Source organism: Papio anubis, chromosome 12 (genome assembly GCF_008728515.1).
Source record: "Papio anubis isolate 15944 chromosome 12, Panubis1.0, whole genome shotgun sequence".
Classification (NCBI taxonomy): Eukaryota; Metazoa; Chordata; class Mammalia; order Primates; family Cercopithecidae; genus Papio; species Papio anubis.
The window spans coordinates 114056635-114083194 of NC_044987.1; the positions used below are offsets into that span (position 1 = coordinate 114056635).

A 26560-nucleotide genomic window follows, 5' to 3' on the forward strand; every position below is an offset into this window, starting at 1 on the left:
TAATGGTTAATGGGAGCAAAGGTGGGGTTTAGCCAGGACAGGTGGCCTCATCCCTTCTCCTCCTTTCCTTGGGTCCTCATCCTTCCTCTCAGCTGCCCCACCCTTCACAGGTTCCTCCCCCACACCTCCCACCCCCTTCTATCATCATCCTTGAGCACCCTCCAGATGACTCCTCCTGTTTCCACTAGGCACTGGTCCTCTTTCTCCTCTGCGCAGCAAAGGGGTGGCTGTCTCCGAGGCAATCCCAAGGCCAACATTCCATACCCTGTCCCCCATACTCTTCTGGCCACTTTCACTCCCTCTGTCCAGCTTTTGCTCCTTCACAGAATCTTTCTTGGGCACTCTGGCTCCCAGGCCCTCCTTTCTACCTGCTCAGGGTCCCTCAGCCAGTTCCTCTCTCCTACACCTTCCTCTTCCACACTCTCTTCATCCTGCAAAATCCCCCAGTATCCCTGACTTCCTTTACCTGTCTCACTCCTTCAGCTTTGTCTCACTGCCCAGAAAGACCATGGCCTATCTGGGCACCTTTGGGGGCAACACTGGGCCTCGAGGGAGCCAGAAGGAGACAATGAAAGAGGGAGGAAGGTAACAAAGAGCCAGAGAGTTCCTGGGGAGGGGGAGGGAGTTAAGGTCCAGGAGCAAGGGTTTGGGTGGGGTCGTGGAAGAAGAGAAGGAAACTGAAGAGTGTTGCCTGAGAGGAGCCAGGTGGGACAGAGATAAGATGAGGCAAACTGTGTTGGGGATGAGAGAATAAAAGAATGGAGTAAAGAGTTTGAAGGAAGTGCTCCAGAGAAATTGGATGAAGAGAAAACGGAAGCATGAAAAGGGAAATAGATAAAGTAGGAGAAAAGGAAGAAGACCAGCAAATGAGCAGAAAGATTGGAGGTGATACGGTGGCACAACTGGGAAGCAAAGATGGACTGGCATGGAGTAAGAATGGGAAGGCAACCAGGGTCACAGATGGGAAGGGCGCAAAATACAGGAATGGAAGATGATGGAGGAACAAAAATGGAGTAAAGAATGAGAGGCGATGGAGAAACAGAAACAGGAAGTGATGAGGGTACAAGGATAGGAAAGGAGAGAAGTGCAGAAATGGGAGGCCACCTGGGTACAGAGAGAGAACTGATGAAGGCACAGCAATGAGAGGGAATGGGAGCATGGAGGTGTCAGAGAACTCCGATGGGAGGTGATGAACATGGAAGGTGAGGAGAGAGGGGCACAGAGGGGAGAGGACATGGATAGGAGGACAGATATGTGAGGTGTTGAGAGCACAGGGATGGGATGAGATGGGATGGGATGGGATGGGATGGGATGGGATGGGATGGGATGGGATGGGAAGGGATGAGATGGGATGGGATGGGATGGAGGCACAGAAATGGGAGGTGAGAGAGGTACAGAGATGGAGGTAATGGGGCTACCCTCTGAAAGGTAATGACAAGGTGCAGAGATGGGAAGTGATGAGTAGACTAAAATGGGACGTGAGGAGGTCCCTGGGATGCAAGTGACAGAAGCTCTGAGATGGAATGTGGAGGGACTGAGGTGGAAAGTGATGGGCTTAAATGAGCTGAAATAAAATGTAAAGAGGGCTGGACGTAGAAGGTAATGGGGAGGACAGAGCTTGGGAGTGATGGGGGCACAGAGTATGGAGGACAGAGATGGAAGGTGACAGGTACAGAAGTGAGAAGAGATGGCATGGAGAGAATCTTAGGCATCTAAGATATGAAGTAATGGGGGGCCTGAGATGGGGCTGAGGAAGGATGGAAATGAGAAGGTGATGGGGTCTGAGAAGGAAGGTGAAGTTTTTCAATGGATGGTTATGAGGGGCAGAGATAGGAGGTGATTGTAAGTGGACAGTGATAGAGAACTGACACAGGAGGGGAAGCCTGGAAACGGGAAGTGCTGGGCCTACAGAAGTGAGATGCTGGGGGTCAGAGGTAGAGACAGAGCAGAGATGAGGGGACATGGAGGGGAGACACTAGAGATAAGGGGAAGGAGGATGGGAGAATGGTGAGACAGTGGAGTGAGTTGGGAGGTAATGGAAGGCCAGTCGTCAGAAAAGAAGGGAAGGTTGTTGGAGGGATGGAGATAAAACAGAGACATACATGAAGAGGTCAAGGAGGAAGAGATATGTCAGAGGCAGAGATGACAGATGTGACAGAGGTGGGAGGGAGGTGAAGGGGGAGAGATGACAGACCAGCGATGGAAGGGTGAGGGTGAGGCAGAGGTGGAGGCAAGACAGATGGAGAGATGATAAGGGGCCGAGATGGAGGAGGTGATGCGGAAGAGAAATGGAAGGCAGAGCTGCACGGAGAGGATGAAAGGACAGACAGGGCGGGGAGGGTAAGGAAGTAGAAGGAGATAATGAACCAGACCTAGGGGTAAGCAGGTTTAGGTGAGGCGAGGAAGCAAAGTGCTGAAGACAGAGATGAGGGTGATGGGGGAGAGGAGAGATGGAGGCAAGGGTGGGGCTGAGATGATGGGAGCTGGAGATTGGAGGTGAAGGGGCTCCGGGACGCAAAGCAGGGGGGCCAGACTCGGCGTGCACAGCTGGGGTGGGGCCCACGGGGGCCCGGCTGCGCACACGGGAAGCCCCCCCGCCCCCGGGGCCAACCGGGTGGCCGGCATCGACAGTGCCACTTACCGTGGCCGCCGCGGGTGAGGAAGGGCATGCGGTTGATGGCGATGGGCACGGTGCCGTGCTTGCTGTGGAAGTGGTGGACGTGGTGGGTGGTGCTGAGGCTGGAGGAGACCCGGGCCCCCTCGGCCGCCCCCAGCAGCAGCAGCAGCAGCAGCGGCAACAGCAGCAGCAGAGGTGGCGGCGGCGGCGGCGGTGGCGGCGGCGGCAGGGGCCCAGCCAGGGCGGGGGGGCGGCGCGGGCACCCCCCCGGCCCGCTCCCCCCGGGGGGCATTTCGGCCCGGGGGCGACCGCCTCACAGCCCCATGGCCGGGGGCGGGGACGCGGGGCTGCGCAGCCCCGCGAAGCCCCCCTCCGGCTCCGAGCTCCGGGAGCGGGGTAGGGATGAAGCGGAGGTAAACCAGGGCCCAAGCCTCGGTCCGGAGCCAATAAAATCAACTGGATCCCGCCGGGAAATCGGGGGTCCGCGGAGCGGCAACACCAAGGTCCAGGATGCCTGGGTCCATCGCGAGGAGCTAGGGGTCTCTCTGCATCCCGGCGGGGTCGGAGCGGCGCAGAGGGCCGTCAGAAACCCGGGGGAGCGCCCGGGGGAGGGGGCATGGTGCCGAGTGGAGAGGGAGGGGAGCGCGGGGGCCAAGCAGGGAGGGGAGAGCGAGGGAAATCCTGCGGAAAAACCGAGCCGGGGAGGAGGGCGGTGCGGGCTGGAGGAGAAAAGAGGGACGGAGGCCTGGTTCTCCCGAAAGCAGGAGACCGACGGCGACTAGAGCCGGCCGAGCTGCTGCTGCCGCTGCCGCCCGACGGAGGCCGGGGGAAAGGAGGGAGCGGCCGGGGGAAGGGGGGCGGGAGAAGGGGGAAGGGAAGCAAATCCGGGTGAGGGGGGAATGAAGGGATAGGAGAGGAGGGGAGAGGAGAGGAGGGGAGCGGGGCTGAGCAGAGGAAAGGCGCGAGCCTGCGAGATTCCGGCGGAGAGATGGAGGCAGCGGAGTGTTGCTGCAGAGGCTGAGAGGGCTGGAAGGGAGAGGGAGGGAGGGAGAGAGGGAGAAAGAGAGGGAGGGAGGGAAGGAGAGCGGAGAGGGGAGGGGAAGCGCGGGAGGAGGAGGGGGCAGGGCAGAGGGACCAGAGCGGCTCCCGATCTGCGGGCGGCGCTGGGCAGCTCCGCCGCGCGGCACCTGGCTAGCCCGCTCGCCGCTCGCCTCTCCTCTGCGCGCGCCCGCCCCTCCCCCGCGCCTGGACGCGCGCGCTCCTCCTGCACCCCCCTCCTCGAGAAGGGACCCTGCTGAATAATGGAACGGGATTGAGGCTAGCAAGAGAGGCCACTTTCTTCCTCCCCGCCCACCCCACCTGGATGAACCCCAATAATGCTCCCTGGCACAGCCTGCTGAGATGCCGCGGCGGCCACCTCTGCACGCACCCCTCAGAACGCACACGCACACTGAGATGTGTACCGGCTTGGGTATGGAAACATCCACGTGCCCATACGGGCACAGTGTGCGGGCAGGCACACAGGCTCAGACACATACATGGATGCATGTGCTCACAAACATGGGCACACCAACTCACTCTCAGGGGAGCATGTACACATGCTCACCGGGCATACATGCGTGCACACACACGTTTGATCACAGGCCATGAATGGCCAACATACACACAGACACCCCTGCCCTCCAAGCTCACCCTCCAAAATAGGGTCCACAGCATACAGTGCACCCAGAGCCTTCAGGTACTCAGGAGTAAGACATGCCACACACATACAGCTCCCCACCACCTCCCCAAAAGGCTGCTCCCCCAGCCCCTTGCACAAGCCTCTCCTGGACTCCTCCAATCTTTCCTCTCCATTCCCACTGCCCCTCCCCTGGCTCCAACCTCTCTCTCCATGGTGGAGTCTAGAGGACACCTGCCCACGGAGTGTCCCACTTAGGACAAAACCCTTCCTGGGCCACGAATGTCAAGCTGAGGAAACCACTTCTCCTTCAGGATGCCCTCCAATTGGGATCTGTCCCCCAAACTTTTGGACGCCTCTGGAAAGCACCTGTGGCCCCAGAGGTAAGCACAGAGACTCCTTTCCCATCACCCGGTATGCACCAACCTGCTCAGACAGCGGAGAGGGTGGGAAGGCAGAGGGTAGAGGAGAAGGGAAAGGAGAGAGGTGGAGAGGGCACCTGGGGGAGCTGAAGAAACAGTGCAGCAGAGTGAGGAGGAGGGCTGGGTAAGGAAAGGACAGGAGGCAGGGGTGGGTGAAGTGAGAAAGGGGAGGGGCTGGAGAGAGCTGGCTCCTGCTTATTGATTCTGAACTCCATTTGGGAGCAAAAACTGTCACCACGGGCCCCATGTGCCACCCCCAGTTCCAGGATGTAATCAGTACCCAGGACATCTCCCCAGTGCTGCTGCCAGTCCTCCACCCCTACTACATGCCAGGGCTGGATTTGGACCCCAGGCCTTTAGAAGTGAAGAAAGCGGTCCTCAGAGGCACCCAGAGGAGGCTTCCGGTGATGCAGTGCTGGAGGAGAGACTGCAGGCCAGGAGCAGGGCTGGGGCCCCCAGAGGCCACGTCCCCCTGACCTCTCTATCCCATTCTTGGGCCCCTGGATCTGGAATATAGACTGACACAGCTCTGAGCAGGCAGAAAATTTATGGTCCCACAGGGAGGGAGGGAGGAGCTGGTGGCGAGAGGAGAGGAAGGGAAACCGCCTAGAGGCCAATCAATACCAGTGAGTGGGAACTGGAGAAAGATGGGGGTGGAGGGCAAGGTTGAGAAGGGAGGGGGAGACATAGAGGGTAAAAAAGAAGGGAGAGACAGAGGTGTGCAAGAGATCAATAGAGGCTGCAGAGATGAACAGAGACAGGGAGGCAGAGATGGTAAGGAACTGACTGCCGGGAGAGGCAGGAGACAGGCTCTGAAAGACAGAGGAGCAAGCAGGCCTGATGGGAACACCTCAGTCCCAAATCTCAGGCCTGGGAAGTGTCTCCTTTTAGCCACCCTTTCTCATTTCATATTCTCTTTTTCATTCACTGTCCACTTTCCTCCATCATATCTTTTCTCTCCTGTCTTCCCAAAGGAGATACTCATAAGCCTTAAAGGAACACAAAGTTCACTGCACCCCCAGGAGTAGCCCCCATGTCACAAATGGAGAAATTGAGGTGGTAAGTGGGGAAAAGTTGTTCTGCAGGTGTGACCTCTCCTCACCCTAGTGTCTTCCCCACCAGAGAGCTCCAGCCCGCAGCCCCACCCTTCAGAGGACAGGACCTGCTCCTTCCACCTTTGCCATTTCCACCCTCCTTCCTCTCTTGAGACCAAGACCTGCCTGTGCCCCCAGGGCCTCCCAGGGGTGAAGGCAGAGCTAACTGAACAGGTCTCTCTGCTGGGTTCCAGCTTGACCTTATATATCACAGGGCCCCAAGAAGACGTGCCATAGAAAGAGAGCATGAAAAACCAGAGACAAGCTAGGAAGGAGGAGTAGCCCTGGGAGAAGAGAGGATTGGGCCCCACTCCCAAGATTCCTGCCCTGCCCTCCAGGGGCGGAGATCTCAGCATTACCCCAGAGCCAGAGCTCAGAGCAGCAACACACTGAGCCCCGTGTGGCCCCCAGGTTGCACCCACCTTGTCTTAGCTCCACAGCTTTGTAGAGGCCAGTGCTTGGGGATGGTGACGACTCCCAAGATGCGCCCTGCTCCCCAGCCCCAACTCTCCCTCCCTCCCACCAGCCTGGAACCCAAAGAAGTTGCTCTTCCCATCCCTGCTGAAAGGTGGCACAACCCCCACTTCCCATCCATCTCATGCCCCCTTTTCAGAAGGCTCCACTGTGTGGGAGTGAAGCAGTGGCGACGGGCAGCAGCACTTCGTGATCCTGATTTCTTCCACCCCAGGCAAGAAGTGCCCACCATGGGTACCACCACCACTCCCCTGGGGACTAAATGAGCAGCAGGAAGTGACAAACAGGCGCACCTAAGTTCCAGCCGAGCTCTACCATCGACCCTCTATGACTTGGGGTGAGTAACTGCCTCTTACTGAGGCCTGGGTTTCCTTATCAGTTAAACACAAAGCCCACTGCCTTCTCTGAAGATCAAATTAAAAGGGCTTTGTAAGCTGAAAAACATGAAACTATTAGTGGGGACTGTTACCATTAAGCAACGAAGTTACCATCGTCTCCAGATCTGTGCAAAGCTGAGTTAGCTGGAGGGGAAGAGGTCCAGCCACAGCCAGGTCTCCATGCCTTGGCATTGAGGGCTGGAACACCCTCAACTGGCCATTGTCTGGAGGCTTTGGAAGGCACAGAGAGCAGCAGGTCAGGTGAGGAAAATCTTGGGGGACAGAGTGGGGATGTGGTGGTACCCAAGGGCTGGACATGCCTAAGAACATAAGGAAAGCACTGAGGGAGATGGGGTAGACATTTTTTCAAAGAGGAAAGAAAAACTAACACCACCCAAGAGCCCCTGGACCCAGTAGGTTTCTCCCGTAAGAAACTCAGGACTCATGCCCAGGTGACGAAGGTCCAGCAGTATGGTATGGAGGCAAAGGCACTGACTGGGGTCTCACCCCAAATCTGCTATGAACTACTTCCAGAAATCGACCGTCCCTCTCCAGTCGTATTCCATGTCTGTAAAATGGAGACGCTCCGTGATGTGTGTGTGTGTGTGTGTGTGCATGTGTGTGTTTCTTCCCAGGCAGCTGACTTTTCTGCTTGGTCTCTCAGCAGGACCCCAGGGAAGATGATTCAAGCGATGCTGAGGAGGCTGCACTCTGCCCACCCACTCCAGCCCCATCATCCAAGGGAAACGCCAAAGCTACCCCACAGAGTAGAAGGTTGCCTTTCCGCCATTCCTGCCTCAGCTGCCCTCCCTCTGCAGGGCTCTAACCAGCTGCTGGCTACCAACCGCTAGGGACTGGGAGCTGCTGCTGAACCTGCCCTCTCTGGGGAGGGGCCTCAAACAGAATGCAAGTTGGCAAGCAAATGTCCAGCCTGGGAGGAAAAGAACCAAGCGAAGACAGTAGGGAGTGACACTGTAGCTCAAGGGGACAAACTGCTGCTGGGATGCTTGGGGAAGAAAGAGGAGCCCATTCCAGGCAAACCGGCTGTCCAGCAGCCTAGCCTCCTGGGAGCCTCCAAAGCCTGTCCTCTGGGGTGTGGTCCTGCTCTCAGCAGGAAATAACAGATTCCCACTTCATGCCCTGAGGGCATCAAAGGGGGTGCAGGTTGTTAACAGCCCCCCTCCCTGTGCAATAGTGTGTCTGCGTGAGATACAAATACATGTAAGGCCATCACCAAAACCACACAGGACGGCAGCAAGTTCACCCCACTGAGGCCAACACCTTTGGTTCTAGGTGAAGGGATCAGGGTCCCATCAGCTGAGAACAAGGAGGAGAGGCTATCTATCAGTGGGCCCCTCCAGAGCTTCAGGCAGCAGCAATCCTGCACAGTCCCAGGAGAAAGACCCTATGAGGGGACAGCAGGCCGCAGCTCCCCTGGGACTCTGCAGACAAGGGATGAGAAGGAAGCAAGCAACACAGCTCCTGAGTGCTCAGAGGCCCTCTTTCCTCCCTGGCAGCCCCTACAGCTGGGAATGGACCCTGGTCTCCCCAAACCATCCCCAGCCCTCCCAGGCACTCACGATCATTGCAGACAGGGCCTCCGTAGGAAGTCATGGTGCAGTCGCAGGTGAAGCCATCCCACTGCTGCAAGCAGACGCCCTGGTTGGCACAGGACTCTTCAGTGCAGGTGGTGCTGGGGCCTGGAAGGGGCAGGAGAAAGGAACACCCCCGGCTCAGCCAAGCCCCCTCTCTCCCCAGGAGGTGTGGAAGCTTCAGAGTCAGGCAGAGAGGTCCTACTCTGAGTTCTGCCTGGCTGAAAGGGCCAAGTACTGATGAGAGGGATTGGGGCGGACGGGTCAGGTCTGCGACGCTTGGCCTTGGACTGTGATAAGGGGCCAGGGTGTGAGACAACAGGGAGGGCAAGTGACCCTTCACACACCTGTATCCCTGCCCCAGAACTGTGGGGGCAAGCTCCCATAAGGCCTGAGAAGGAAGGCCCCTTTGCAGAGCAGAGGCTACCTGCCCTGGTCTGCCTCTGCAGCTGGCGGTCCTGTAGCCAGTAGGGCCACGCCTCACTCCTCCACCCTCCACTCACCATCACAGCCCCTCTCCACCTGCCCAATGCGGTGCAGGGCGTCGGCGATGAGGTCTGGGAGGCGTCCGTTGAGGTCCACTGAGGCCAGGCAGCCCTGAAAGCCATCCCGGGAGGCCACCAGCTTGGGCAGGTTGCTGAACATACTCTTGCTCAGACCGCCAATGTACAACTCCCCTGCAAAGGGAGTGGGGTCAACCAAGGCATCCAGGTTCCCATTCCCTTCCCAAGACAATGGCATCTGGCTGTCAGGTCCTCCCAGCCCTCTCGGGCTCTCTGCGTTCCATCCCAGATTCCAGGTCCTTAACAGAGATCCAGAGACCTGCACAACCCGCACCCTCCGACACCTCTTCCTTCTCCACTTTGCCATCTGCCTGCTCCCCTCCCAGAGAAGCCCAGATGCCTGGGAGAGTGGGGGCTGGGGGACAGCTGGAGGAACCTGCTCTGTGCTCTCTCCCACACATTTGATTCCAGTTCCGGCCCGTAATCAGGGCCTTTCATAGATGCGCAGCCCGATCCCCTCCACCCCCATTCCCTCCCTCCCAAAGTTTCCCATTCCCAGAACTCATTCAAGCCTTTCCCAACTCTTGGGCTGTCTCCTAGGGAGTTCAAAGCCCAGCTCCCTTCCCCCAACAACTAGGGCTTGGCCTTGGGACTCTGGGATGTTCTCCGCAACACCTGATCCCCTGCCATAGAGCCTAACCCCTGGAATCCCTGGAAGCCCTGGCCAGCCCACAGCCCAGCTTCAGTCAAGACACTGGTCAGTCTGCTGCCCTGGCCACAGGCTCAGTACAACACAAGACCCGCCAAGAAAACCCCTGGGTTTGCTGGCACTTTGGATTCTCTGTGACACATCGCCCCCTTCTGAGAGCAAGGGGAATTCACAGCACTATGTCGGGAGATCTCACAGATCTCAGATTTGGGGGAGTGGGGCAGTTAATTCCATGGTCTCTGAGGACCCTCCCCAAGCTCTGACAGTTTGAGTCAGGCTGACGCCCAGGGGTTCCTATGGGGCTGAGGGCTACTTTGGGCGTGTGCAAGAAGTAGATCACATTGCCCTCAGTAGGCTCTGGAGAAGCTGCATCTTTCCTGTCCCAATGCTCAGGCCTTAGCTCACCCTCCTCTTCCCTGATCTCTCAGTTCACCCATTCTGGGGGCAGTCAATGACCGCTTCAATGACCACTGAAGAGGCCCTGGGGAATGTGGCACCCTGATGTGACCCTGGGCACACCAGGGAAGCCTACGTCCAAAATATCCCTAAGCTAGCCCAGCCAATGCCCAAGACAGGTAACTCGGGGACTCTAGCTCCTGCTACGTCCTTCGCCCCATATTGTCTACCTTACCCAGGAGGATGCTAAGCTCCCTATTCTCACTCCAGCCCTCAACGAACATAGGCTTCTCAACCTTGGAGGCCCAGGAGGTCCTTGGAGGGCCTGGGCTACCTACTCCTAGCTCTGAAATGAGGCCACCAAGCACCCTGTGAGATGCATCCTGCAACCAGGCATTCAGTGGTGAGATGCAGACTCGCAAGAGAGCCAAGCAGAACTTGAACAGGAAAATGTCAGGCTGGACATAGTGGAGACAGGGAAAGAGAGGTAGAAACTAGGGGCAGGGAACCGAGGGAAGCAGCGTCCCAGGAATGGGTACTCTCACTGGGGTGAGGGGTATCTGGGCTAGGGCCAGGCCTTTTCCAGAGGCCCCAGCCCCACCTTTGAGATCGAGGTTTCGGGCGCCATTGGAGTGCTGCGTGACAGTGCGGGAGTCAATCTTGAGCGTGTGCACGTTGCCTGGGTCCCTGGACACCACCACGTTGTGCCACTGGTTGTCATTGACTGGTTTGTCTGAGTTCCCCTTCATCAAGGACGGGCCATTCCCCAGGTCAAACACGTAGTGGATGTACCTGCCCCACAGTAGGGAGGAGACACGGGGTCAGGGTGGGGGTGATGCTGGGAAGGTAGGGTGAGGAGAAGCTATGGCTGGCAGGGGTCCTAGGTGCCATGGAAAGAAGGGATTGAGAGGGAGACCCCAGAATAGAGGGACCAAAACCAATGGCAAGAGTGCTATGGTGTGAGGTCCTGTCATGGGGAGAATGTAAGGAAGGAGGGCCACCAAGGAGCTGGCTCTTGTGACACAAGCTCACAAAAGGAGCTAGAGGGGAGAGGTTTGTGGGCCAGCAGGGTCCTCTGGAGGCAGGGACTGGGCTGCTCTGGGGTGGGGTCCCCTAAGGCAACAGAGGGGCAAGACTGACTTCTGCCTGTAGAGAAGATGACAGTGGACAGAGAACAGATATAACTGGGAACTCTGGCAAGGAAGCAGCTGGGGAGTCAGCAGAGTGGAAGAGGGCGTGCTTCTCCATCTTGGCTGAAGAGGGAGCCTCTCGACTTATGGTTGGGGACCTGAATCTTGACTTGTGATCTAGGGGGATCGGACACCTCAGCCAGTAGCTGGGGGAGCTGTATGTGGTTCAGCAGGGAGCGGGGGCCACTTCCTTGACAGCTGTGCAATGCCCAGCCCCTCACCCCTTGACCAGCTCGATGACAATGAAGTCATTGCCGTTGCCTGAGTTGAACAGGAGAAGCCCATCAGGGGCCGTGGTCTTGAACTGGAAGAACAGGTGCATGGAAGCATAGGCTTGGAGCGTAGCAAGGGCCAGGTAGCTGCTGCGACTCTTGAAAGTGACGGGATCGGCCACGATGGCACGCAGGCCAAAGCGAGCATTGAGCTCGCAGTAGGTGATGTCACCATCCTTGCACTGGTCCATGTAGGGCTGGCCGTTGAACACCAGCCCACTCAGGTGCCCGATGAAGTTGGAGGGCACCACGGAGATAAACCGCCGCTCCGTCATGATGCCCGTCTCAATGTTGTGGAACTCCAGCCGAGTATGGGCTCCTGCCATCTGTCCTGCTCAGGACAGGAGACCAAGATGAGGGGGACGGCTTTGGGGCAGGGCTGGGGCTTGGGTTCCCAGGAGCCCCCCCCCTCCACAGGAGGGCCACCCATGAGTGACATGAGCAGAGATGTCCTCAGCTAGGCACTAGCAGTCAGCACAGCTCCAAGAGGAGTGGCAGGACTCGCCAGTCAAGAGCCAACAGGCTGCCAGGGGAATGCTGCCTGCAGGGAGTTGAAATCGTTCCTGGGGTCCCGATGCCCATAACATTCACCCCGAAGGAGAAATGGCAGAGGCAGCTCTCCAGAACACCGCCCTAGGAACAGCAGCCCAGGCAGTGGTCACCAAGTACAACAGGGCCAAGCATAGGTCACTGGAGATGTGTCCACCTCCCTGGGCCCAGACCACCTACCCTCCACAGTCACGTTGTCCACAGACAGCTGCAGGCTCTTGCCACGCCGGACCACCCTCACCGTGTGCCACTCATTGTCATTGAGCTTGTGCCCCGCAAACAGCGTCTCGGGGCCTTTACCTGCGGCACCAAGGGGGGTGTGAGTAGGGCACCTATACATGCTCACAGCTGACTTCCTATATCACCTTGGACACACAGACAGCCTCCCCACCCCTGCACATGCTACATATGAACACATACATGGCCAATGGCTCATATTTGGCCATACAACACACTCATGAATACAAGTACACACACTCATGGCCTCCCATCACAGCTGGAGTCCATGCACACGCAGAGCTTTTATATCCCAGTCATACATCCACTCTCAGGACTGCCCTTTGTGTGACTTTAGGAGGTGCCATGCACATAGAATATTAAGCGAATGGTGCCTCTAGAGTACCCTGAGGCCCTGCACACAGACACCCACACCTATGACCAACATACTCTTCCCCCAGATTGCTAAGGGCCTTCAGTGAGTGTGGCCAGAAGCTGTATTCCGTGTATAAACACAGACCTAAAACTCAAAACTTCACAGTACCCAAATGTAAATGCAAGCCCACAGCTTCAGCCTCCACGCACATACCAGCTCCTCCATCTACAACGGGACCCAATGGGACCTTTCTACATACACATGCCTGGTTAACGTCACACACCAGCTCACGCCACCATATGTACTGCCCATAAATATGCAGGATGGCCAGAGAGGGGAAGGTTCTAGTTCTTAGGAATTATGGCCATTGACTCAAGACCAGGCTTATCAGCTTCCAGAGTCTAAAACAAAACATACTTATCTTTCAAATGCTGCTGGACTTTGTAGCACTCCCTGGTCATCCCCGGGCCGCCCAGTGCTCACTCCAGCACACACACAGCATGCCACACACACATGAAGAGCAGGGTGCCTGTGCCCAGCACACACAGTCTCTGTGCCTGGGCCTACCACGTGCATGCGCTCGCCCACATGACCCCAAGCCACACCATGCAGAAACACCCTGAGACAGAGCATTGAGCCCAGGCGCACTGGGATGTCTGGAGATGTCCACCTGCTCACTCTCCATCTCACCCCTGCTGAGAGCCCTCACTGTCACCACAGAAAGAGCCCCCATTTGGCAGAAATTCACCCCAGTTGGCACAGGAACTGAGGAGAGCTCCCTTCACACTCTCATCCTCTTTCCCGCATACCTCGCCTTCCCCCTTGTGGCCAACTCTGGAGATGCAGCAGCTTATTCCAGCCCCTCTCAGGCTCCTGCCTGCCAGCCCTTAGGACCTCAGAGCATCCCGCCACAGGTGCTACCCAAGTCTCTGCCCCAGCCCTTGATTTCTACCTCCTCCCCACCCTCCTGCTGACTTGGGCAAAGGGTGTTCTTGTCTCTCCCTTCCTAGACCCAGTGAACATCCTGACTGCAGGCCCTCCCCCAGCTCTCCTTGGCTCTGCTTCATTTGGTCCCTCCTGCCTTCCACAACCACCCAACTCCACCCCACTGCCTGCACCCCTCCCCACACCCAAGGCCCAACCACCACTCGAGCCAGCTGCTCTTCCTCCCGGCCTCCCTCCCTAAATCCCAGCGTCCAGCATCCCAGTCCCCTTGGGTCTCTGCAGAAGAAGAGGGAAGCCACTTACTGGGTGCGCAGCCGACGCGCAGGCAGTCTGGGGGGGCCATGGGGCGGGCAGAGGGGAAGGGGAGACAAAAAGGTAAAACAAGTTTTTTTTTTTTTTTTACATCCTTCACAGGGAGGGGTGTCTGCGGGCGGGGTTCCCCCCAGGGCCACTTTCCGGGGACCACGCGTGCCCAGGTGCCCTCTTCCCTTCCTCAGTTAGACCCCTGTCCCTCCTGCCCCCAAGAGGGCTCCAACCCTCCCCAGAGCTGGAAGGCAGGGCAGTCAGATGATGTGAAGAGGGCTTGTGTCCCCCTTCTTAGAGGGGACTAGACCTCTATTGTCTGAGGGAGACGGGCACCTTGGGAATCCCAGTCGTACAGGGGATCAATGGGGGCTGAGGGCTTGACCAACCCCACATCTCCCCTGTCTTTGGGAGGGAGATGGATGGGGAGAGCCAGAGTCCCTGCATCCCCTGCTCTGGGACGACTCCCTCCTCAGAGTCCAGGTGTGACTTGTCACTCCCTGTTCCCCTCTGGGCTCTGAGCTAAATGGAGGGGTCTGCCCCAGGGCCCCCTTCCCGAGGCCATACACCTCCCAAAGCCCCAGGGGCTAGCACCACCCCTACAGGAACCTTCCTTCCACCCCTTCCTATCGTGGGAAATGCCAGGCTGCCACTGGGGATGGATCAGGGGAGTCCTTCACCCTGAAGAGGACCTAGTATTAACCTGCTTTCCTAGTCAGAGAAGCCAAGGTGACATAGATGGAGACAGTGCAGCCCTCAAAATATGACTTCTCTGAGAACAAAAAGCAGCTGGGGACAAGTAGCCACCATAAGCAAAGTTTCCTGCCCCTGCTCCAGTACTGGCATTGCTATCCTCTGATTTCAGGACTGGGAAGGTCCTATGTGGTCAGAAAGCACGTGTCTACACAGAGCCAGCAGCCCAGAGCCCTAAAGCCTCTGGCCATCCCTCTGGTTAGACACATCTACCAAAGGTGGGAGCCAGTCACGTCTTGCAGAAGAAATAGTGGACCAGGGTCCTATGAAGTCCAGATTTAAGGCCCTCAGGATGCCTGCACCACTCCATCAAACCCCAAGCCTGACTCAGCCCAAGGGAGGGGGCTGGCTGGAGCTGCAGAAATCCTTTACTGGGAATCAGGAGAGCTCAGTCCTCGTCTCCACCCTAACACTCACTAACTCACCGTGTGACCCTGGTCAAAGCACTTCTCTCCATGCCTCAGCTTCTCTGCATGTGAGCTGAGGGAATGGATAACAGTAGGATCCTGAGCAGGAAGTAGGCAGCAGGTGGACACTGGGTTGGCTTTGCCTTTCAGAGAGGGGCAGTCTCCCAGCCCTCGATTGACAGACCCAGTACCCTGGCCTCCTGTCACTCCACCCCAAACAGGCTCTGCCTACCCCACAGCCCAGGAAGCAAAGGAGGTGAGCAGCTGGCATCCCCTGGGCCCCTGAAGGTTCCTGCAGTGGAGGTAAACTGATGCCCCTGTGGCTTTGAGGGCCACGGCCCTTCGGCAGTACAGCTGAGCTCCACACGCGTTGTCAACCGCAGCAGAAGAGTGGAGGCGAGCAGCCAGGACCCTGGGCCACAGCCTGGCACCAAGGGAGGAGCAGAGGAGCAGAGAAAGGTCAAAGGGCAGACACAGAGGGAAGTGAGAAGTCTCAGTGAGAGGAAGGAGGTAGAGAGAGTACAGAGAGAAAAGAGGAAGAAAATGGAGCAGAGGAAGGAGCGGCTACACAGAGGGGACAGGGGAGGCTGGACAGAAGAGGAAGGGGAGGACTGTCAGGGTGAGGTGGAAGGGTGCCAGGCCCTGGAGTCAGGTCACGGGTGCCCTCTTGGGGCCAGCAGAGTCTTCACCAATGAAGGGTCCAAAAAAGAAAAAAGGGGAGGCTGGACGGGCAAGCAGGTCCCCTACTGGGGAAAAGGCTCAAAGAAGGAGCTTGATTCTTCCCCTTCCCCAGCAAAGGAGCACCAGGAATGGGGGGCCCATCTGTCCAGAGAAGAGGTGTCAGCTCCAGGCTTGCCCCTGCAGAGACTCCACCCTCAGAAGCACAGGCTCCAGTAGGGTCTGCAAGAGCAAACGACTTGAAGATGGACACCCAGAGGGAAGCCAGCCCCATCCAGAAGAAAGCCAGAGACTGAGAGCGAGCAGGAGAAACCCAGTCCCTTCAACATTCACATTCACCAAAGTTCAGGGGGGCACTAACTAGTAACCTGTTAACTAATGACCTGTGCCTCAAGTGCAGGGAATAGGCAGAAGTGAGTGGTCTTGGTGGCACAGACCCACGAAGGCCCTGGCTGGACACAGAGCAGGGTCGTAGTATGAACATGTGCTGGGGAGGTGAGACAAAGCAGTCTGCATGGAAAGGAACTCAGGGGAAAGAACACCGGCTTCCCAGCCCTGCCTCACCTGGGTTCCTTCCCCACCCAGGCCCTATGGGTTGGAGACAGTGGGCCCAAGGCTCCCAGACATCTGTCTCAGAAGTGACATCACAGAGTGGCAGCATGCACTCTGTCATAGCCCTCCTTCAGAGCTGGCTCCCGGCAGCCCCCCTGACAATTATTGACCAGCCTCAGGTGGAAAGGCAATGCACCCTCCCATGACCCCAGGGATTAAAGGACTTTGGGATACAGTGTGTATTTAGCCTGATTTAAAACATGAACGAGAGTTAGATTTCTCTGTTTGATTCCAGGGGGCAGAACTAATGGGAATTTCACAACAAGTGGGAATTTCAGAAGGGCAGGATGACACTAAGAAAGAACCACTCAATCATCAGAATGTCCATCTTGGAGGTGGGAGGTAGAAGGCCTCCTACTGGTGGGCAGTGCATGAGTGATTCACGGGGTGGGAAGGGATGTTGAAGGAGGTAACCCCCTTGCAACTCAGAGATTCTTTAATTACACCACACCCTTCATGTCAGCTGCACTGACAGCTGGGACCCCAGGGGCACATCTAGTAAAGGACAGTGCCCAGCCTGGCCTGTCCTCTCCTCCCCTTCAGGGAGGGACCCAGGCCATGCTGGGATAGGGCAAAGAATCCAGGGGACTCCACCATCCTCTAGGGACAGAGATCAACTCCCCAACTCAGGGGCTGCAGACAGCAGAGCTCAAGGAACTTGCTCAGTGTTTGCAACATAGTGGGGGCTGAGGAGCCGCAGCAGGAGGCATGATAAGTTCCTTAGGATCCTTTGCCTGGAAAGAGGCAGCAGTGCCTTTTTGGCCCTCTCTTATCTAGCAAATATCCCATCTCTTGAGGCTAGCACTTAGCAATCCCACCAAGTGGTCACCCGCAGCCTCCGCTCCCTCTTCAGGCCCAGCCCAGGGTCTGTTTCAATCCACTGAGTGCCTGTGGAGCTGCAGAGATGCCTCCTGGAGCAATAGCTTCCCTCTCTACAGGATAAGATCATGAGGCCAGAGACCAAGCCTCACCAGGCTTCTCTCTGTTCCCCAGTAGACAGTCCAGCCCAGGCCTGGGGCCTTGGTGTTGCTGCCGGTCTGTGAGGCCCTGCAAGTCCTGGGGAGTAAGCAATGGGGGACAGGAATGGGGCTCTTGAAGTGATTCACGAGGGCCAGGAGGCTGAAGGAGGTGATGCCTTGCGGCTCAGAGATTCTTTACACTGCACTCTTCATATCAGCTGCACTGACAGCTGGGACCCCATGGCACACCTAGTAGAGGACAACTCCAGTCTGTCCATGCTATGTGGAAGTGGCTCCCAGGCCTGGCTCCAAACTCAGGTCTCTATTCCAATACGGTTTTCCAGGAAGGCTGGGTGGGTCTCTACTATGGGCCTTGAATCTGCACAATGGTTTCAATGGTTTCATTCCCATTCTTCCATCTGAGCCTCAAAAGCACCACAGACGTAGGCAGAGTGAAGATTCTTATCTCCATTTTAAAGATTAAAAAGAGAGAGAGAGAGAGACTCAGAGATGGGAAATGACTTACTCAACAGTAAAAGATACCAAGGTTAGGCCCCAAGTCTTCTGGCCCTGAGCCCAGAATTCTTCCCATCCCAACCCAAGGCTTGGTGGCTGGGTAGGGACCACCTGCATGTCCACAGTGCCTACACAGGAGGAATCTATAGACAGATGCGTTTGCACCAAGCTTTTGGTCGTGGATTGTCAGGAGCCATGCTAGAGATGGCATCTCAGCTCATACATGTCAGATGGGGGCAGGGGCACAGCCAGGGGTAAGAAATGGGTGGGAGGACAGTCCTGTTATCTGTTAGTCTGGGAAGCCTATTCTTAACATGATGTGTCTTCCAAGAGGCCACCTTATTCTCTGACTTCTGAGCACTTATGTGGCACAGAGAGAAAAGTACACCCATGGAGAGGAGAGAGTGGGTCCTAAGGGCCCACAGGATAGGTTTTCCTGACCAAAGACATTGTTTCCTGTCTAATCTTAAAAGACACAAGCTTCTTCCCAGGGGCCTACGACAGTCCAAATAAGCAAAATGCATCTGCCTTCCCTGCAAATCTAAGGCCCCAGATTTTTCCTGCTGTGTCCCCAGCAAGCACAGAGACATGTGCTTAGATGCAGACAACACGCACATGCCTAGGCAAAGTGGGGGGGAACTCACACTAGATACACAGATCTGGGCAGACTTGGAAGTACAGAGCCACTTATGGGGTTCTTGGCTGGGGCCATCCTCTTGTGACAGTTTCAGGGATGCAAGGGGCATTGTGCAGACTTGACTAGAGTGTCTCCCAGCCTGCTTTCCCCTGCAGAGCTGCTGCACACCACCTGCTCTACAGGCTGTGATTGTGGTTAGAAAGAGAGCTGAGGGGAACCCTTCAAACAACTCTGAGGCCCTGGCCACCTACACATCTCCCCACCTCCAGTCCCCACCTCTCTCAGCAAATCTTTGTCCTAGGAATACAAAGGCCAGGTGGCCAAAAGGGGAAAAGGAAAGAACATAGTATAAATATATTTACAAGGCAATGGGTCCCCCAAAGGCCACAGTCTGTCCCACAAATGCCTTGGAGACCAACGTTAGGATGAGACTCCAGATGAGTATTTAAAAGTTCAAAGTTCGGCCGAGCACAGTGGCTCACACCTGTAACCCCAGCACTTTGGGAGGCCGAGGTGGGTGGATCACGAGGCCAGGAGTTCAAGACCAGCCTGGCCAAGATGGTGAAACCCCATCTCTACTAAAAATACAAAAATTAGCCAGGCGTGGTGGCAGGCACCTGTAATCCCAGCTACTTGGGAGGTTGAGGCAGAGAATCACTTGAACCCAGGAGCAGAGATTGCAATGAGCCCAGATCATGCCACTGCACTCCAACCTGGGCAAAAGAGTAAAACTCTGTCTCCAAAAAAAAAAAAAAAAAAAAAAAGGTGAAAGCTCTGTATTCTCTCCAGTCGTGTATTCTAACCTGCTCAGAAGAGCCCTGCTTCCCCTCTAGGTCCAGGACATAACAGGTGACCCTGATGGCCTGCAAACTTCCAGTATGGCAGGTGCTACACCTTTATAAGCTTCTAGAGGCCAGTCTGAAATGGACAGATTTGACCTCAGCCTGAACAGCTTAGGACCTCCCATTTCCAGGGTTCCCCTGTTCTGAAAGCTCCAAAAGGGTGGGGACTGCTTATTAACTGCTGTAGCCCCTGGCTTGAAACATACCTAGCATTTATATGGTGTCCCATAAATAGCTGAACGAGTGAACCTGCTGTTTTCTTTTTGCCCTGACTAGGAGAGCTGAAGCCCATGAGGAGAACCTAACAGGCTCATGGTCTGGCCCTCATGGACACCCCAGGGACTGCCAGGTGAAGTGGAGTCAAGGCCTGCTCTCAATACTAGGCATGGGTGGAGACACGAGTCAGCATGAGTGGCCTGAGGGGGAGGGTCAGCAGCCCTGTCCGAGGCAATGGGAAAAGCACTGAACTTTAAGGCAAATGACCCAGGTTGAGTCCTGGCTCCTCCCTCTGCCTTCGCTAGCTTTGTAATGTTGAACAAGTCAATATATGAATTTCATAATCTATAAAACAAGGACAGTAACGCTTGTTGGGTGATCTAGTATCTTCACAGGACAGCCATGAGGCTCAAACGTGAAAGCCCATTGCACTAGAAAGGGGAAGACAGCACATCTGTGTGTCCAGTGTACACATATGCGCCTCCACATGCCAACACACAGACTGCTGTTTAGACTGAGCAGAGCAGTGGGGGGCAGCTGCGTGCAGAGACCAGGCCTTCCTCATCTCTGTATCTGCTACCACACTGAGCTCAGGCTTAGCATCCAGTAGGCATCAGCAAGTGCTTCTCAAATGAATGAACCAATGAATGAGTAAGTGGATGCGCCACTGACCAAAATGAGCTGTGTCATCCGTGTGTGTGCAGGACAGATGCTGCCAAGATCCACATGAGTGACCTAGGAGGACAATTAGCATACCCCAGACACTCTGGGTCTTGCTCTTCACAGTGTCATCGAGCATGGAGTGTCACCGAGCATGGAGTGTCACCCTACACTGTGCATCCTCACCAGGGACAGAGCTCTCAGGGTCTCTGACCCAGGCTGGCACCTCCCCACCTCCAAACTCTGCTGAGGGCACCTCTTGCTGGTGCCACCTCCAGCTTCTCCAGACAGAGGCAGGTGTGGGTCAGAGACAAGGCCAGGCAAGGGGTCAGGAAGCACAGGGCAGGATGGTTACCGAGGTTGACAGTGAGCTTCATCTGCCCCCCATCCAGCTCCAGGCGCAGGGTGTCGGCAGACTCCCTGGAAGTGGTGGCCATCATGAGTCCGTAGGCCCGCTGGGACATGAAACGCAGGGACACATCTTCTGCCTCCGTGTGCATGGCGTTAGGCAGCATGATCTTCATGTACATGGAGCCATCGTAGCTCAGGACCGTGGCCTCTGCCCCACAGGAGTCGGGGAAGAGGGAAGGGGAAGACAGGCAGAGGCCAGGGGAGGGAAAAGACCAGAGAATCATTACAAGGGTGACAAGCCTAAGGCAGGTCTATGAGGGGATCCCCTAGGAGGAGGTGGCACAGGGATGGAAAGTAGGAGTTACCCTGAGAAGGAGCACAGGGATGGGAAGCAGGGACACCCAGGATGAAGACCAGCCTCACCTCTCTCACAGACCCGCCCAAGAAAGCCGGTCCCAATGCAGTCACAGACGAAGCGGTTCCAGCCTTCTCGACAGATGCCCCCATTGCGACAGGGGGCAGATGCACACTGCTTCAGCGTCTCCCGGGAGCAGAAGGGGGCGACGCCCACAGCCCCCTGAGCCTCGGCCAGGCCCCGGAGGTCTCGGCTACGCCCATCTATGAAGAGGTCCCGCACACAGCCCACGTAGCCTGCCCGGAGTGCTGCTGTCCACACCTCTGGGGGTAGGGGCAGGTCCACCCGGCCCCCCTCAGGGAGACCGCCCAGGTACAGCTCACTCTCCAGGTCCAGAATCTCGCTGTCCCCAGTTGCCAAGAATGGTGTGCTGCGACTATTCACTGAGATGGAGCCTGGGAATCAAGGGAAGGCAGGATGGAGAAAAGCCACAGGCCAGAAAGGGACATCCTGACTCTGCCAAGAAGGCCCCCACCAAGTATGGGCCCCTCCACTTTGTGCCCTGCAGCAGGCTCAGGAGGATGAGCAGCAGTCCTGGGCTGGAAGCTCAGCCTCACTCACTGCAAAAACTGCTTAACAAAGGCCCCCAGGCTCAGAGGCTCCTGTGATGCAGCCCCAGCCCAGCTGCAGAATGCTGTGGGCCTCCGTCCATACCCCTCCTCCCCACCTCAGTGAGTCCTCAGAGGATATGCAGGAAGTGAGCATGCCCAAATCTTGAGCTCAGAAAGGGTTGGATCATTCACTGGGTCATTCCTGCCAGCCAGTTTCTTAGACTGGGAACCGGAAGCAGAGAACCTTAAGGAACAGAAGGGGCTGAAAGATCTTTAATCCAAGGGAGTTTTTTCCCCCAACAAACATTTATTGAGCTTTTATGACTAGATGCCAGGCACCTAGCACTTTAAATATATTATATCACTTAAGTCTCATAATAACTCTACGAAATTGGTCCTTTATGATCCCATTTTGAAATGGTAGATGAGGCTTGCAGAGACTGGGGAACAGTGCCAAAGCGCCACAGTGGGGAAGGAACACAGCCGAAGTATGGTCCCAGCAGCAAGAACTCAGAGCCTGTACTCTCCACCCCTCAGACAAGAGCCCACTCTGCAGCCAGCAAGGCACACGAGCAGATTGGCTCCAGGGCCTGTGGGGCAGGACAGCAGTGAGGAGAAAGGAGGCAGGCACAGAATATTTAGGTAGAAGAGTTCTTCAGAAATAGAGGGTGCTTGGCCGGGTATGGTGGTTCACGCCTGTAATCCCAGCACTTTGGGAGGTTGAGGCGGATGAATCACTTGAGGTCAGGAGTTCAAGACCAGCCTGGCCAACATGGTGAAACCCCATCTCTACTGAAAAAAAAAAAAATTAGCCAGGCATGGTGGCGCAAACCTGTAGTCCAAGCTACTCGGGAGACTGAGGCAGGAGAATCACTTGAACCCGGGAGGCAGAGGCTGCAGTGAGCCGAGATCATGCCACTGCACTCCAGCCTAGGAGACAGAGCGAGACTCCATCTCAAAAAAGAAGAAAGAAGAAAGAAGAAAGAAGAAGAAGAAGAAGAAGAAGAAGAAGAAGAAGAAGAAGAAGAAGAAGAAGAAGAAGAAGAAGAAGAAGAAGAAGTAGTAGTAGTAGTAGTAGTAGTAGTAGTAGTAGTAGTAGTAGTAGTACTAGGTGATTATCTTAGAAAAAAGACTTGGGATCAGGTGGGAGTTCCATAGCCTTTACTGAGACCTTAAGCTGCAGAAACCTCTACATTAGAAATTTTATTCTACTTGTATTTTTTAATTCCTTCTTCTGTCCTTTTCCAAGTTTGGAAGAACTGTTTAAAAGGGGTCGGGGTGGGAGTTGAGTTCAATCTCTCTCCTCACTGCAAGACCCCATTGCAGTCATCTTAGTTAGAAAAAAAAAGACTGCCTAACTTCATGGGATTAAAGACAGGTTAAGGAGGGTTTGGGTCTGCATGAGGCCTGAATTTGGCAGGGAGCTTTGGGAGGAGAATCGGTGTGAGCATAGGGTGGGAAACCAAGAGGGAAGAACAGGGACCTCCTCTACAGACACATGCCCTCATTCAGGGCATGTTCTTCTTCTCTGCTCAAAACCTCACCTGAGGCCGGGCGCAGCAGCTCACACCTGAAATCCTAGCACTTTGGGAGGCTGAGGCAGGCGGATCACCTGAGGTCAGGAGTTCGAGACCAGCCTGGCAACATGGTGAAACCCCATCTCTACTAAAAATACAAAATTTAGCCGGGCATGGTGGGCACCTGTAATCCCAGCTACTCAAGAGGCTGAGGCAAGAGAATCGCTTGAACCCGGGAGGCGGAGGTTGCAGTGAGCTGAGATCATGTCACTACACTCCAGCCTGGCAGCCTGGGCGACAAGAGCAAAACTCTGAGTCAAGAAAAAGCAAAAACAAACAAACAAAAAAAAACACCTTACCTGAACCAGAGCTGTGCCCCCTTTTAGTAACATGGTCTCTAGCTTTTCTTTCCAAACAAGGTGCCAGATGACCCAAGGTCCTGACTCTAAACCCACTTCCCAGGGCTGGGGGCCCACTCCCCTACCAGGCCACTAAACATGGCCTGCCTGATCACCCACACCTCTATTTATAGCCAGATTCCCCCATGCCTATTCTGCCCACCCACTGCAGGGTCTCCTGGGCTCTACATGACCCAACCAGACTCTCTACAAATGAACCAAATGTTGGAAAAGGAAGAGACAGAGAAGGAAGGAGATGGGGAAGGGGTGTATAATGGAGGGTCAACAAGAGGAAACTCTAGTGAGTACAGGCCTCTGCACCAAGATCACTCAATACATGGAAAAGAACAACCCAAGCATCCATCAACAGATGGATGGATAAACGCAAAGTGTATATCCAGGCAATGGAATATTATTGAGCCCTAAAAAGGAAGGACATCTTGACACATGCTACCAGATGAACGAACCTAGAAGACATTATGCAAAATGAAATAAAGCCAGATACAAAGGGACAAATATTATATGAGATTCCACTTAATGGAGGTACCGAGAGTGGCCAGATTCTTACACAGAAAGTAGAATGGTGAGTGCCAACGGCTAAGAGGAGAGGGAATGGGGAGTTAGTGTTTATTGGGCCAGAGTTTCAGTTTGGGAAGATGAGAAAAGTTCCGGAGATAAATGATAGTTACCAGTGATATTTACACAACAATATGCATGTACTTAACACCACTAAACTGCATAGTTAAAAATGGTTACGATGGGCTGGGCACGGAGGCTCACACTTGTAATCCCAGCACTTTGGGAGGCTGAGGCAAATGTATCACTTGAGGTCAGGAGTTCAAGACCAGCCTGATCAACATGGTGAAACCCCATCTCTATTTAAAAAAAAAAAATTTTATATATATATATATATATATATATATATATATATATATATATATACACACACACACACACACACACACACAGACACACAAAATTAGCTGGGCATGGTGACACACGCCTATAATCTCAGCTACCTGGGAAGCTGAGGCAGGAAAATCACTTGAACCCAGGAGACAGAGGTTGCAGTGAGCCGAGATTGCACCATTGCACTCCAGCCTAGGCAAAAAGAGCGAACCTCCATCTCAAAAAAAAAAATGGTTACGATGGTAAATTTCCTTTTGCTGCTTTTTCATTTTTTTCTCTGTCCCACGTGATGTGCAGGAAAGGGTGGTAAATTTTGTTATGTATCATTTACCACAATTGCAAAAACAAAAATGGAAAAAAAATGGAAAAGATCTAAGATAGTTTTCTCGGAATAGCTGCCCCAAGTCTGTGTTTGTGTACATATATGAAATAGATCATCAGAGGCCAGGCACGGTGGCTCACGCTGTAATCCCAGCACTTTGGGAGGCTGAGGCAGGTGAATAACAAGGTCAGAAGTTCAAGACCAGCCTGGCCAACATAGTGAAACCCTGTCTCCAACAAAAATACAAAAATTAGCCAGGCGTGGTGGCATGTGCCTACAATCCCAGCTACTTGGGAGGCTGAGGCAGGAGAATCACTTGAACCCGGGAGGCAGAGGTTGCAGTGAGCTGAGATCACACCACTGTACTCCAGCCTGGGCAACAGAGTGAGACTTCATCTCAAAAAAAAAAAAGAAAAAGAAAAAGAAAAGAAATGGGTCGTCAGAAATGTCCAGAATTGGTCAAGACAGGAATCCAAGCACCGGTCAGACCTGGTCCAGACTCTGGCTCCAGAGATTGGTGTGAGCTAACAGGAGTACTTCCTAAAAGCACAGAGAAGTGGAAGCCCTGCAGTGCCCTGCAAGGTTTGGGCAGACTTCCAACCTAGAGTGTTACTGACCACCTGGTGGAAACCCTGGGGCACAGAGAGCTCTGGGAAGAATTCCTGGTGCTGTCCTGAGACACAACCCTGGGATGAAACCATTTAATGTGAAGCCCAGGGGAAGCAACACTTCAAGGACGGAAGCGAAAGAAATAGCAAGCCCATGAGAAGCTGGCATTCTCCAGGAGCCACAGGGGCCCCTCCTTCCTGCACAGGGAGGAATGGTCACTCCACCCAAACTCACAGGCCCAGCTCAGTGACAGGCGGAGGAGCACAAAAATTTAGCTAATGTTGGCCGGGTGCTGTGGCTCACGCCTGTAATCCCAGCACTTTGGGAGGCTGAGGCAGGCAGATCACCAGGACAGGAGATCAAGACCATCCTGGCTAAGACGGTGAAATCCTGTTTCTACTAAAAATACAAAAAATTAGCCGGGTGTGGTGGCAGGTGCCTATAGTCCCAGCTACTCTGGAGGCTGAGGCAGGAGAATCACTTGAACCCGGGAGGTGAAGGTTGCAGTGAGCTGAGATCACATACCACGGCACTTCAGCCTGGGCAACAGAGCAAGACTCCGTATAAATATATATATATATATTTAGCTGAGCGTTGATAAGTGCTTAAATAGGATAATGTGTCAGTTCTCATTTATATCAATTTCCCTTTCTTGGATAATTCTCTCATGTTTAACAAGATGGAGAAGAGTAAAGGAGAGATAATTAGCAGACAGAAAACGAAGAGGATGCAAAAGACTGAAGGGTGAAGAAGAGAGTGGTTAGAAGCAACAGAAGATTCAAGAACAGGCATCTGCTTGACCCCAGGACTCTCTGCCCTGACACTTTATTGTTCTAGAGCCCTCACTGCTAGGTGGGGGTGTGGGGCTATTTACTGTCTTTTTCACTCCATGCTCTCCCACCCCACACCAGAACAGGGGTTCTGTGACAGCGAAGATTGTCTTTTTAGTTTCCCTGCTGTCCATATCTCCAGAACCTTGGACAGCATCTGGCACACAGTGGGTGTTCAATAACTGTTGAGTGAGCGAATTTTTTTTTTCTTTTTTTTTTTTTTTTGACAGTCTTCCTCTGTCGCCCAGGCTGGAGTGCAATGGCAGGATTTTGGCTCACTGCAACCTCCGCCTCCCAGGTTCAAGCGATTCTCCTGCCTCAGCCTCCCAATTAGCTGTGACTACGGGAGTGCACCACCATGCCCGGCTAATTTTTGTATTTTTAGTAGAGACGGGGTTTCACCACGTTGGCCAGGGTAGTCTCAAACTCCTGACCTCAAATGGTCCACCCACCTCGGCCTCCCAAAGTGCTAGGATTACAGGCATGAGCCACAGCGCCTAGCCTAGTGAGTTAATTTTTTTTTTTTTTTTTTTAAGTTGAATGGCTCTAGACAGAAGGGAGGCATGGCTGGGAAGATATATTCTTTTTTTTTTTTTTCTTTTTTTTGAGACAGAGTCTGTCACCCAGGCTGGAGTGCAATGGTGTGATCTTGGCTCACTGCAAGC

General features: G+C 54.7%; 1 protein-coding gene and 1 long non-coding RNA gene across 19 annotated transcripts in view; one reads left to right on the forward strand and one right to left on the reverse strand.

The window, feature by feature from the left end:
• Nucleotides 1–26560, reverse strand: part of NRXN2 (neurexin 2) — a 118106-nt gene that overhangs the window by 33988 nt on the left and 57558 nt on the right. For 7 of the 17 annotated variants that reach the window (XM_031652747.1, XM_031652745.1, XM_031652742.1 and 4 more), the window contains 8 exons: nt 20768–21154; nt 20349–20552; nt 13714–13740; nt 12054–12182; nt 11274–11655; nt 10464–10654; nt 8758–8931; nt 8243–8362 (listed from right to left, as the gene is read on the reverse strand). In XM_031652747.1, the coding sequence (XP_031508607.1) occupies nt 8243–8362; nt 8758–8931; nt 10464–10654; nt 11274–11655; nt 12054–12182; nt 13714–13740; nt 20349–20552; nt 20768–21154 (1614 nt within the window). 17 annotated transcript variants of the gene reach the window in all.
• On the forward strand, nt 3771–8244 carry LOC108581885. Of its 2 annotated transcripts, none has more exons than XR_001894718.3 (4): nt 3771–4678; nt 5692–5776; nt 6425–6622; nt 7327–8244. It is a non-coding gene; the product is annotated as an uncharacterized LOC108581885 (long non-coding RNA). The 2 variants fall into 2 exon arrangements; XR_001894717.3 differs by having other exon boundaries at nt 7330–8244.